General features: G+C 45.4%; 5 protein-coding genes across 5 annotated transcripts; 3 read left to right on the top strand and 2 right to left on the bottom strand.

Annotated features, from left to right (window-relative positions):
* Positions 1–2,390: 2,390 nt before the first annotated feature.
* L201_007365 (uncharacterized protein) lies at positions 2,391–3,133 on the bottom strand (the record flags this gene model as incomplete). Its single annotated transcript, XM_066223073.1, has 6 exons — positions 2,391–2,455; positions 2,513–2,641; positions 2,721–2,797; positions 2,871–2,958; positions 3,003–3,048; positions 3,113–3,133. 6 exons carry the CDS (start codon positions 3,131–3,133, stop codon positions 2,391–2,393), a joined length of 426 nt encoding a protein of 141 aa, XP_066079170.1.
* Positions 3,134–3,470: 337 nt separating this feature from the next.
* L201_007364 (uncharacterized protein) lies at positions 3,471–5,049 on the top strand (the record flags this gene model as incomplete). The annotated part of the gene is made up of 5 exons (XM_066223072.1): positions 3,471–3,634; positions 3,733–4,087; positions 4,194–4,233; positions 4,276–4,499; positions 4,606–5,049. The coding sequence occupies 5 exons, from the start codon at positions 3,471–3,473 to the stop codon at positions 5,047–5,049; spliced, it is 1,227 nt and encodes a 408-aa protein (XP_066079169.1).
* Positions 5,050–5,907: 858 nt separating this feature from the next.
* On the top strand, positions 5,908–6,129 carry L201_007363 (uncharacterized protein; the record flags this gene model as incomplete). The annotated part of the gene is made up of 1 exon (XM_066223071.1): positions 5,908–6,129. The coding sequence occupies one exon, from the start codon at positions 5,908–5,910 to the stop codon at positions 6,127–6,129; it is 222 nt and encodes a 73-aa protein (XP_066079168.1).
* A 211-nt stretch (positions 6,130–6,340) lies between these two features.
* On the top strand, positions 6,341–10,019 carry L201_007362 (uncharacterized protein; the record flags this gene model as incomplete). Its single annotated transcript, XM_066223070.1, has 10 exons — positions 6,341–6,430; positions 6,526–7,125; positions 7,175–7,793; positions 8,104–8,184; positions 8,377–8,524; positions 8,728–8,864; positions 8,907–9,080; positions 9,140–9,247; positions 9,311–9,405; positions 9,645–10,019. The coding sequence occupies 10 exons, from the start codon at positions 6,341–6,343 to the stop codon at positions 10,017–10,019; spliced, it is 2,427 nt and encodes an 808-aa protein (XP_066079167.1).
* Positions 10,020–10,064: 45 nt separating this feature from the next.
* Positions 10,065–11,693, bottom strand: L201_007361 (uncharacterized protein; the record flags this gene model as incomplete). Its single annotated transcript, XM_066223069.1, has 4 exons — positions 10,065–10,636; positions 10,705–11,263; positions 11,309–11,384; positions 11,479–11,693. The coding sequence occupies 4 exons, from the start codon at positions 11,691–11,693 to the stop codon at positions 10,065–10,067; spliced, it is 1,422 nt and encodes a 473-aa protein (XP_066079166.1).
* Between the last annotated feature and the right edge of the window lie 385 nt (positions 11,694–12,078).

Genomic DNA, 12,078 nt, shown 5'->3' with positions numbered 1-12,078 from the left:
TACTAAGCAAGTACCGACTGTACCGTCAATTACTTAAGCTTAACCGTTGTACCGCAGGAGTATGTAATCTTAGTGATTACTAAGCTGCGAGAAAGATTATTCATCAAAGATTACAAATCTACGTGAATGATTATCAATCAACATGAAAGATTATAAATCGATGGGAAACTATTTAGCAATTCCGCCTTTTTGTAAGATATATAAGGAGGGTCAGAAGACATCTTCTTCCCCTCTTTTCTCATTGATGAATTATCATAAGTTACACCCAATATTATTAGTAACATCACATGTTACATTCAATATCATTATAAGTCATAACGACTTGACTTATAATCCTTGTCTTAGTGGCTAGCGCTATTATCATTGATCATATCATTTAGCGCACTGTTCAACGACATCACAACTATCAACAGTTGTCTATATTATCATCGTCCATTCACTTTGATCTTAATCATTATCACCAATTCATCATCGTCACTGTATACTAAGGTCAGCCATTACTTAGTAAACCAGTACGTAACATACTTTGAGTACTATTCTATCTTCACAGACTACCAGTCACCATCGAATTTTCTTCCAATTCTCGCTCTGAATCAGATGTCATTTAGGTGATAACTGTGGGTTCTGATCAATAAGAAACTTCAATATTCGTTTGTACAACGTCCAATGAGGGTTGAGCAGCAAGAACGCGACTGCCATCGGTTCCCAAAATCCCATGGCGTGTTGTAATGGTATAACGTCCTCAGTAAAAGACAGCCTAAAAGGCATGTGATGTAAAGTCACACGACAAAAATTTAGGTGCAAGTCCCAGAACACCTGTTTTTAGGTATTCCCGCAAATGGTGTTGAGCGTGAAATTGAGCTTGGCACGATTAGTGGCTCAATCCACACCATAGAATAACCTATAATGCAGCAGTCACACGAGTGGGCGCAAGTTTTAGTCTTAATTGACGATTTGATCTGACTTATTTCTCTATTAATAACAATAGTCTGCAATCCAATAGATTAGAGACACATCTTGCACGTTGTTTAACAGGCCCACTTGCCACCAAATATGACGATCTTGATGTCCATTTGATCAGTATTGACAACAAGCGAATGTTCAGAGTGCACGACAGCTATTCTCAGGAAGCAGATCTCTAACCTTGAATGCGCCCAGAAGATGAGGATAAGACAGCAACAACGGTAAGCGATAACAGAAGACAACAACAGGTCGAAGGGAAACAATTATAGAATAAGGATCTGAACACAGTAATACGCTTAGTGCTGACAAATACAACAAGGAAAGACACGAGAAACCAAATATGACTTCGATCCAGTCATGGTTGAGGATATTGTGACCCTTACAAAGATCATGAGCATTTTGCAAAAGAACTCCCGAATCACCACAGGAAGGGTAAACGTATCAAAGCAGCTACACCGAATTCAGTATGCCTAGTCGTTTCACCAACAGATGCTCCTAGTGTCAGGGTATTCAATACATGTCAAGGAGAGAAAGAAGTAAAGGAGACAAGAGATTCTCCGAGAATATTGCAAAAAAAACAATATACCGTGAGGAACGAGCGGTAAGGAGGAAACGGAAACGTTGATTGGTGTGCTTGAGCCCGCCCAATTATACTGGAATAGGATGGGAGGAGTATCGCTTTGAAGGTTTTCCATCTTTCCCTTTAGAGCTTCAGAAAGCAGTGCTTGGCACTATACTATACACGGTCCATATGCGGAAATCATCGTGTTATGTAAGCGAGGATATGAGAACAGCATAGACTTGACTTTTTGAAAAATGCTCAAAAATGTACAGGAATGTTGAGAAACATGTCTTAGATGCCAAGAAGAAGAATGACATGGGGGTAATCGAGCGTTTTACGAAGTCGCAACCTATGGTGTTCTCCAATGTCAAACAGGTCGGCACGCCGCCACAAGGTCTATTCAAATGGTAATCTACAGGGGAGAAACCGAATTTCATTCCTAGGTATGTGGAAACTTAGCTACATTGGGTGAATTGCAAAGCATAGGAACAGACTGCCGCTAGAAGTTGGTTGCCGTCATTGAGCCATTTTGGTATTGTGGCGATAGAGCCCCACATCTGCGAGTATGTTTAACGTTGGATTGAAATAGTTGGCTGTAGCTCCTTCTGGTTAGCTGGAAGACCGAGTCTGTCTTTGCAGCAACCGGACGTGTAGGATGCACAACATGTTCCCACCCGAACAAGGAAATCATCGGTTCAGTTTGCGGACTGGAGGGATACGCTATGACAGCAGAAAAGTTCTGAAAGTATCGATAATACTGATTGTTCAGCTAATATGTGTATAGTGGGTATGTGTTTAATAGTGAGCGAATAAGGGCCAATGTGGAACGGAAGTACTGCAAAGGGTATAAAATCATGCATTTTAACTATGCGATAGTTTCGGGCTTGTTGAACAAGTACCGCATGCCATATGCATCTTCTCCATCGGCATCTGAAGAGATATCAGCGATGTCCATGACTAGCGATGTCCATGACAGTGCCCACTCACAGTATCCCTTCTCCATAGCGTGTACTTCGAATCCAAGAGTGTCTCGATACAGCGAGATAGCGGCTCGGTTAGACTTCCGCACGTGAAGGGTGATATGAGATGCGTTGTAATGTGCTACCATAGCTTCCTCTGTCAACGGTAATCAGTCAAGTCATCGATTAGGTATCCAGTCAGCTTCAGACCAAGCGGAGTATTAGGCTAAACTAACGGGATTGCTTCATAAGCTTATTGGCAAGACCTAAACGACGATACGGCCTCAAGACAGATATCGAGGTGACATGACCGCTAGGTTCGGTATTTGGCGAAGGTTCGTCCTCCCTGCAAAGCGATCAGCGAAGATCAACCCATTTACACGTACATTTTAGCAAGTATATATCCGACAATACGACCTCGAGGATCAACCGCAACATAGGAGAGCTCTGGCCATGTAAGTGCATGGTAGAGATCTGGACTCAAGTCAGACCTGGATGCTCGTCTTTTGAGGACTTACAATATTTGAAGGTGTAGTTTTCGGGAAGATTGAGCAGATTGGCATTCTGCATGCCGATCAAATCGTCTATCTGTGAACTATTAGTCGTGTACTTCCCACTTAGAACTCACTGTAGCTTGTCTTATGTCCATTTCGACTGAGACACTCAGAAATATCCAAGCGGTTGAGGTAAATGATGAGTGCAGAGTATGAGAACGGTCTTCATATGAAATATCTGAAAAGAAAGCAATCGACCAGTTCAAACCTTGAGGTTTGGTAATAATGCAATGCTGTAATGATAACGTTTCTTATGTGGAGGTATCAAATACAAATCCAGTCGTAAACATTGCACCTGGTTATCTCGCTTCAGTGCAACTGCGATAAATGGTTCATGCATACCCTTTTCAACTGTTGTAACTAGACATCGATACATAGTTTTCCGAGCCATAGACTGAAACTCTCTCACACAGCTCCAGACAATTCATCAGCATGTCCTCACAAGATGTACGGTCTATATTGAATCTGCCTCAAACCGGATCGTCCTCTGTAATCGCCAAACGATCAGTCAGCACCCTCAAAAAGCCTGATGGCATTTCAAGAGAACTATATGCGCTGATTGGAGACAATGCTCCTTCATTGGCTGAAGCTCAGGCGTCTATAGCCGCTGTAAAATATAGAGAGCGGCCATCCTTAAAATCCAAGAAAATACATTGGTAAGTTAAAGTGAAGTCATTCAAAGTTGACGATTTAGGGCTTGGACTCCTTTTACACCTACTGCTAGATCAGATAATCCTGCTCGTTTAGGTCATTGGGCGAGGGTCACAGACGCAGATCCTAATGCAAGTGGTAAGTTTCAACCTGTGTATAACGTAGCTGACAGATTAGTGGAATATTTCGGCAAATTCAACCTACATGGTCCTTCTCTCATGGAGTACAGTCAATTCGAATTCGATCAGCATCTCGCGGATTCTGATTGGACATCACATGAGACTGCCTATCTTTTCGATCTGTTGAAGACTTATGACCTGCGTTTTATCATTGCTGCGGACAGATACTCATATAGAGGCATAACAGGAACTGCGAACGAGAAAAGACGTTCGGTAGAGGTGAGCTTGTCTGGCAAGAATATGGCTGACATTGTAGGAATTAAAGGATCGCTATTATACAATTTGTCGACGACTTGTGCGCACCCGGACAGCATCCGATCCGCAGGCGCAGCAACAGCTAATCCACGCTTATGGATTTGACAAGTGTAAGTGCCATCGCATAGGATAATTGACTGACTTTTTTCCAGCTCGGGAGATCAAACGCAAACAGTATGCATCCGAACTTTTCCATCTTACCGCCGCTGAGATTGCGGAAGAAGAAGCCCTATACATTGAAATCAAAAGGATGGAGCAAAATGAGCGACGTTACCGTGCCGACCGGGACGATTTGATGCGTACAGTAATGGGCTTAGATAGTGGCCTGGTGGAATTTGATCAGTCAAACGTAGAAGCGATCTTTGGCGTTGATAAGGTGAGCTGCTTGTTTACAGACGAACGCTGACAGTATGTAGAACAAAAAACGAAAACGTGCCGAGGAGGGCGAATCCAATATTGTTCCCGCCCCTTCACCGAAAAAGAGTGCCAAAGAACAAGCTGCTTTCGATTTACAACACTGTATCTACAATATTCCCCCACCGCCGACAAACCCACATTCTTCCCATCTTGCGAGTAAACATCCCGTACATCAGCAAGTGCACATGCGATCTCTCAAGATACCCCTTCCGAAACCGAACGCATCTATACGAATTACCGAACTTCTCAATGAACTTGGCATCAGCGCACACAAACTGGTTATGCCTACTAGAGCTAATATCGAGATGTTCGACAATCTTCTTCAAGCTGCCGGTGCACTGATTGATATGAAGCGACAAGTGGACAGGGTTGAACAGGAACTGCGAACTGTGAAAGCTCAAAAGGAAGGCTTGCTCCCGACGGTTGATACAAGAAAAGCCCGGTCAGAGTCTGTTACGTCGACCGACACCGCTATGACTACCAATAACAGGCGTAGCAGACCTTTGTAGAATGATATCAGATTGTGTCTAGCTACGAACCGTTGAAATATGCATGATTATCCTGTTGTATTGATACATACAATACTATTAGCACATAGTCATGCAGGAAGCGTTCAAGTTACCTGTTGTATTCTCGCCTTGGCGTGTATACATAATCTCCACAGGAGTTTACATAACCTCCGTCCGAATCGCTATTTCTGTCATTTCCTCCGTCGAGTTGTGAGAACCTCCGTTGCTGAGAATTGTTATTTCTATTCATCAAGCCTCACCGCATCGAATCGATCAACAATTGACACTAGGTTGTAGATATCAAGTGCAGCTACAATTCTATGAAAAAATTTAAGCAATTGATGCATATTCCGCTGAGTTATTACAATTCGCAGAGATTTTTGGGGAGTTGCATTTTCGAATTGCTTCGTACACATTCGAATTGGTGATGTATCTCCGAGATATGCACGCATCATCGCCATTTTGGCTTGGTTGAAAGCTATTGATTCAAACTACCTGTTTCGGTTTTGATCCTTTCAATTCGAGAGTGAGAATCAACTATTCGAAGCATGAATTAGCTATTTGAGATTGGTTCGAGATTGGTGCAGCGGAGGTTCTGACAAACACGGACGGAGGAAATATCAGAAATAGCGATTCGGACGGAGGTCATGTAAACTCCTGCGGAGATTATACCTTTTTGCTCTATATCTCGGCTTGTATAGCGTATCACGTGACTTTGAGCAAACTCCCGCTAATTTAATAATATTGTTTATAACGTTTTGCTTCCTCCACTTGATCAACAAAAATCAACAATAATTTCAATTCTTCTGTTTTCAGTACTCTTCCGATACCTTATATCAGCATCTGTGGGATTGTATCATGTCCGATCCCCCGTCCTATCTCACATCAGCTTCTAGCTTGATCAAAGCCTTAAAGTCTGCATCGGATCCACCGCAGTCGGATGGACCAAACAAGATAGACATAGCTCTGTCAGCATGGCAGCAAACCTCTTTTCATGTCCCACGAAAGGCGGATGTACTACGAGATTGGATCATTGAAGCCTGGTCGAGAAATCACAAAGGGTACGTGGCATTGAGTTAAGCGTCCGCTGATATGCAGTCGTTCGCCTCTGGTCGAGTTGCAATATCATCAGCTTTTCCTTGAAGTCTCCAATCCAAGCGATTCAGTCGGACAAGCACCCTTGCAACTCATTTCTTCCTTTTTTGGCTCCTTGGCTCAAGCAACCGATCAATGCGCCCTTCTTGAAACCACAGTCAAGTCCTTCGGCCTACTCTTTGTCACTCAGAAAACGATGCAGAAATCTGAGACATGGTTAGAAGTCTGGATAAGTACCCTCAAATCTCTTGGAGCTATTAAAGAATTACCGGAATTGGTCTCGCTTGTCAGGTTGATATCTAAAGGAATTGAAGAGAGTCTGGCGACAACCACAAATGGGAAAAAAGTGAGTCAATCTGATGAGAACTCCGCTAATAACAGCTTTCTCAAACCGCTGCATCTGCCTTCGGCGTCTACTGCATGGCTTTCGAAGCTCACCCTTCTTTGCGTGACGAACTCACCCAAACCATGTCAGCATTACTGTTACAACACGATGTGTTGCAAACTATCGATCCACTCCAGCCAATTCTGGCGCAGTCACCCATGAAAGGTTGTCATCTCGCCATTCCCGCTCTTTTCCAGCAGCTCGTGGATACCTACCATCGCTTCCGATATTCTATTTTCACTCAGGCTTCAAGTAGTAAAGTAGCTCATGACGTATTTATCGCCTCAAAAGAGCGAGAAGCTGTTAGAATAGCTCTTGGGCGTACTTTGGACTACATGGAAAAGGATGGTTCACCTTTACTTATGTTTCAGAGTAGATGCTTGCTTTGGCAAACGATTGAGTCGTGGGGAGGATATATGGAACGAGAAGCTGCCTGGACTCAAATGTTACGATCAGAGGCGAGACGGGCAGAACAGGCTCTAGCATCCTCCGGAGCAGCTCTTATTGGTCCCTCGCTCCAGATCTTGGCGATTCTGGAGCGCCTGGATCACGATCAAGCGAGTTTGGGACCAGATGTTATCAGATGGTGCCTAGCGGTAAGTTTGAATTTCCACGATATGCATGACTGACGATGCAACCTCACAGTGCCCTGCTCTACACCGCGCTACCGCCGAAACTGTGCTGTCGTCTCTTTTGAGATTTTTTCACCTCACGCATTCCTTGCCGGCTTTTTTCGAGTTGGTTCTCAAATCCCTTCAAGGTCTTTTTGCCAACGACCTGCCTGACGATATCATCTGTTCCTTATACAATCTCACCTTGGAAGGACCGCTTACCGGCAAAATCGTACACCATTCGTTAATTCAAGCTGTTCGTTCTACAAACATTGGCGCCGCTCGAAGCAAATCCTGGAACGATATAATGTCATTATTCATCGATCGCTTGAAGACTACCATGAGCGATAATTTTACAGATAAAAAGCGAAAACGATCAACGGTAGAATTATCTCACGCATCTGCAGCTATGCTTGGCATAACCACACGGCTTATCGTTTACTGTATGCAGGCTGCAGCTGGAACAACTCATGACGTTGCTGCCTCTGTAGTGTCTCTTGATGAATTGACAGGAGTACTAGCAGACTGGACTCCGCCCTTGCCAGCTAGCAAGAAGACCAAATCATCTAGCCATAGGCAGTCACAGTGGAATGCTGCAGTTGTCGAGGCTGGCCGGCTGAGAGTTGCACGTGCTGTCGAAATGCACACTTCTTGTGAGTGGATCGAGGAGATCAGCTTGCGATCGCAAGCGGTGGCGGAGCTGGCGCGGGAAAATGTAAGTCTACCTTGACGCAAATTCACGCTGATATCCAGGTTCTTTTCATTTTTCACCGTGCTGCCATTAACCAAGTTCTGACCTTCGAGACCATCGATGAACTCCTTGATGTGCTTGCGGACGTGTCAGACGATACCTGGAGCGTAGCAATGAGCGAAGGGATTCCCCTCTTAGAGTAAGTACACATTCAACGGGTGAAAAGCTGACAAGCAGTGCTTTTGCAACTTCCACTCAACTTCGAACTTTAGTAAAATTGATAGCAAAACGGACATCACAAGATGTCTCAATCTTCTTGCCTGCTGTGATATGGGAACTTCCCAATGTCAAAGGTAGGTTCAAGCTACTATACGGAACGTGCTAACAATCAGATGCTGTCGAGTTATACACAACTTCGACCTCCGATTACTCCCTTCTTGATGTTTGTCCCACTACATATGTCACCCGAAAGACGAAATTGCATGTAATTGGTCAAACTCAGGATTTGCCTTTGGTTGCCGCATGGCTAAGCCGCTCGACTTCAGAGCGTGACTCTCTGGGTCCGATGGTGAGTCTATTGTACGTGGATGAAGTTAATTTGCAGGTTCGAAATCCGAATTTCATTGCTCGACTTATGGCCGTGGCGTATGGCGGAGATTTATCTGCCTCAACTCTACTTAGCAGCCTTATAAAGTGAGTCCTCATGATGCGAGTCAAGCTAACCATCCAGCTTTATGTTTCAATCGCCCAAGGATCATGAATCTTCTATATCGCACACGGTTTCCCATCTCGGCGAGCTCGGCAGTGTTCCACTCATCGCAAGGTTCTTCAAGTCCGCTATGTTGAGAGATATAGAGACGTGAGTATCAGAACCATTGGCTTGTGCTGATAATTAGCTTTTCTGCTCTTCGAACAAAAATGGTTGACTTATTATCTATCGCATGGAATGCGTCACAACCCACGGTGGACAACCTTGACGCTGTCGAATCTCACAATGTTCTGTGTAAAGCTGGACAATGGTTGAACGTGCCATGTAGGTTATAGACTTACATTCCATTGCTGACGGTTGAACCAGTTACGGCCAAAGAACCTCTTGGTCCATTATTGCTTGCCGCTTTCTCACAAAATTCGAAATCTTTACAGCGAGCTCGTCTCGGCCAAGCTGTGATCGAGACTTTTGCATGCGAATCTACCGATATGACTCAGTCTATAGCGGCTACAACCGTGGTGGCGAAAGTGGTTCCCGAATGTAAGTCTGTCTAGCATGAGTATAGCTAACATGCGCAGTGAACCTCGATACTACGGTAGCTAGCGTCTTTGCAGGTAGATTCGGGGAGGCTGTTTCAATTTGTATAGCTTCGCGCATTACGCCAGCTCATTTACGACTATTGGCTGCCCTTTGCGTACGATGCAATGGTAAGCATCCTTGGTAATCTTGTCGGTGTTGCCATGCTGACCTTCGTGCTAATCTTCATGCAGATACCGATATTACAAGACGTGCCATCGATGCTGCGCTGTCTGCTGCCCCTGACATTAGCCTCATTCAGCTCTTCGAGAAATTGGTAGAGGATAAGGTGAGTCCAATCGCTTTGTATTTGGCTGACATTGCTAGTGTTCCGCATTCAATCATGACGATATTGCCCGACTCCTTTCGATCATCATTCGTGTCCTTGATCAACAACCGGCCGTCTTCGAATCAGCTGTTAGCATTCTCAGTGGTCTCACCCGTCGTCGAGTGGATTTGATCTTATCTAATCTCCCCGAAATCATCGATATCGTGTCTTCCTTGTTCACGGCATTGCAAAGCTCTCAGATGACTTCATCTGCTCAACTCAATTCTCAATCTTTATCCAGACTATTCGTAGCTCTCACTCAAATGCGATTGAAAACCCACGAAACCAGTCCTCTTGCCAAACATGTTCCTGGTATACTTGTTGCTTTCGTTCGAGCAGCAGCGAATATACGGTCCAGCTTTTCTCCTTCAATGCGACAAGATTTGGAGCCCGGCTTGTTTGCGTTATGTAACCTCGCTACTACAGGTGGCAGAGCGGATGGACGAGGACGAGAAGGAGAAGGTGTAGGTACGCCTTTCGGTCTAGGAGAAGGGATGGGTGGTGAAGGAGAAAGAGAATTATGGGCAAATTTGTGGCGTTCGTGGAGCAAATCTCGGTACATGGGTCAAGGGTAATGCATGTATCATATTGGTTATGTACTATACATATGCGCAGCGTCCTTAGCTTCTAGGTCCCAGACCAGCAAAAAGTGTCGCAAGCATATCTTGTTGAGCGGATCCAGGAGGCGGATAAGGTGGTTGGTGTTGCGGTGGGTAATTAGGCATGGGGTAACCGGGTGGTCGAGGGGGTCCATGGTGAAGGAATGGAGGAGGAGGTGGCATGAACCCAGGTGGGGGAAGACCATTGACAAAGGGTGGTTGTCTATTTTGAGGTGGATATCCAGGAGAAGACATATCGCCTCCCGATTCTTCTTGGTGATACATGTTAGGAGGCGGTCGAATGAATTGTGGAGGCACTGACATATGAGGGGGTTGCTGATATCCTTGTCTTTGAGCTTGATTGAGAAGTTGAAGTGGATCCGGAGGGAGCTGACGATCTTGTGAGTTTCCGTACAATTGCTGCAATAGCGCGTTGGCGTGCGAAGGTGGCTGGGAAGGCGGAGGCGGCCCATCAGGAGCGCCGTAGAAATTTGGCGAGAGGTGAGCAGGAGGACCATTTGGCGCAGATGTCGAGGACAAATGTCGAATTTGGTCGTTTGGGGAGGGTGTATAAGATTGTGTGTGTGCAGGAGCTGGGCTAGTCTAAATCGAATTAGTTTGCAACTTTCCAGGTCTGAACTCACTTTTGAGCTGAGTAAACCCATCAATCTCGCAGTGCGATCGTCCTTGACTTCCTCTACTGGTTTTGCTTCAGTAGCTGATGGTGACTCCGCCTGTGGACTGAAGAATTTTTGGAACCGACTGGAGAAGGCCGAAGCTGGAGGCGCAGGTTGAGAAACTGGCAGGGGCGCTTCGTCATCGGAAAGTTCTTCGGCCTGCTTGAGGTAGTCTGCAGCGTTGAACGATTTAGGTTTAAGTCCAGGTGGAGGGGCGGGAGCAGAAGAGGAAGCAATGGCTGGATCTCCACCGAAAAACGCTGGAAGGCCTACATCTCCTCTCCAATCTCCCCCGTTATCTTTAGACCTCATCGCACGTTTATGAGCAGCTATCATATCTTCTCCGGGAACAAATTGTACAAGTGGTTCTGCATTGTCTACTATTGCTGGATCGGCCGGAGTGATATCATCCATCCAAGCAGGCTCCGAGGTGTCTTCTTCTCTTGGAGCGTAGTTAGGGCGTCTAGTATCACGAGCATCTCTTGGAAGACGACTGTTGTTATCTTTATCGCTCCTTCTCCATTCATCTTCTCGTCGCCGGTCCTTTTTGGGCTAAACTTCAGCTCACATAATATACAGTGAACTCACTTCTTCAGCCCCAAATCGCATTGGCGTGTTTCCGGAATTTCTAACCGAGAATTTTCCCATTTGACCTCCATAAGACCTATTATCGATGGGCAGCACGTTCGCATCGATTGATGATTCGGGTTGTCGACGAAGTCTGATCGTCAGCAGAGCCAAGTTTCTCGAAGACCTACCCTATATTCCTTCCTCCTCCTCGTCCTCCAAGAGCTCGACCACCACCAATACCTCCTCCAAAGCCAAATCCTTCTCCGAACCCTCCTCTTTTGCCTGAATTTGATGGAGGTCCTATCGAAGCGATTGCAGGGTCGTCGAGGTGTTGCTGAACATGTACTTTGGGTATAGGACTGCTTGGATTAGTGAGGTTTGGTATTCGGCGGTACTCACCCATACCACGTCTCCAGACTGCCCATTCCAAGAGGGGGGCCGCGCTGACAGGATGTTTTGCCAAGACTTAAAAGTTGTCGGCGTGTATATATGACGAGTTTTCGTTGAGGAGAACCTAGCCCAAGCAGCCTTGTTACTTCATCATCTCCACTCCGTCCTCTGAGATTATTTTCGGGAAGGTCTGGTGATAATGGAGAGAATGGATTGATGTTGGGGTCAGGCGCTGGTGGTTTTGGTGATATGGATTGAAAAGAAGGAGATATTGATGGATCTGTTCCAAGTTGTCAGATGATGTTTCTGTATATCGACAGCTTGACACCACTTACGAGGAGCCATCTTGTTGAGCAGTCAGAAAGCAATAGTATTACCCCTGGAATGGTTATTTGACG

The sequence above is a fragment of the Kwoniella dendrophila genome, chromosome 10 (genome assembly GCF_036810415.1).
Source record: "Kwoniella dendrophila CBS 6074 chromosome 10, complete sequence".
In the NCBI taxonomy this organism is placed as follows: domain Eukaryota; kingdom Fungi; phylum Basidiomycota; class Tremellomycetes; order Tremellales; family Cryptococcaceae; genus Kwoniella; species Kwoniella dendrophila.
This window is presented reverse-complemented; position numbering and strand designations above follow the sequence as displayed.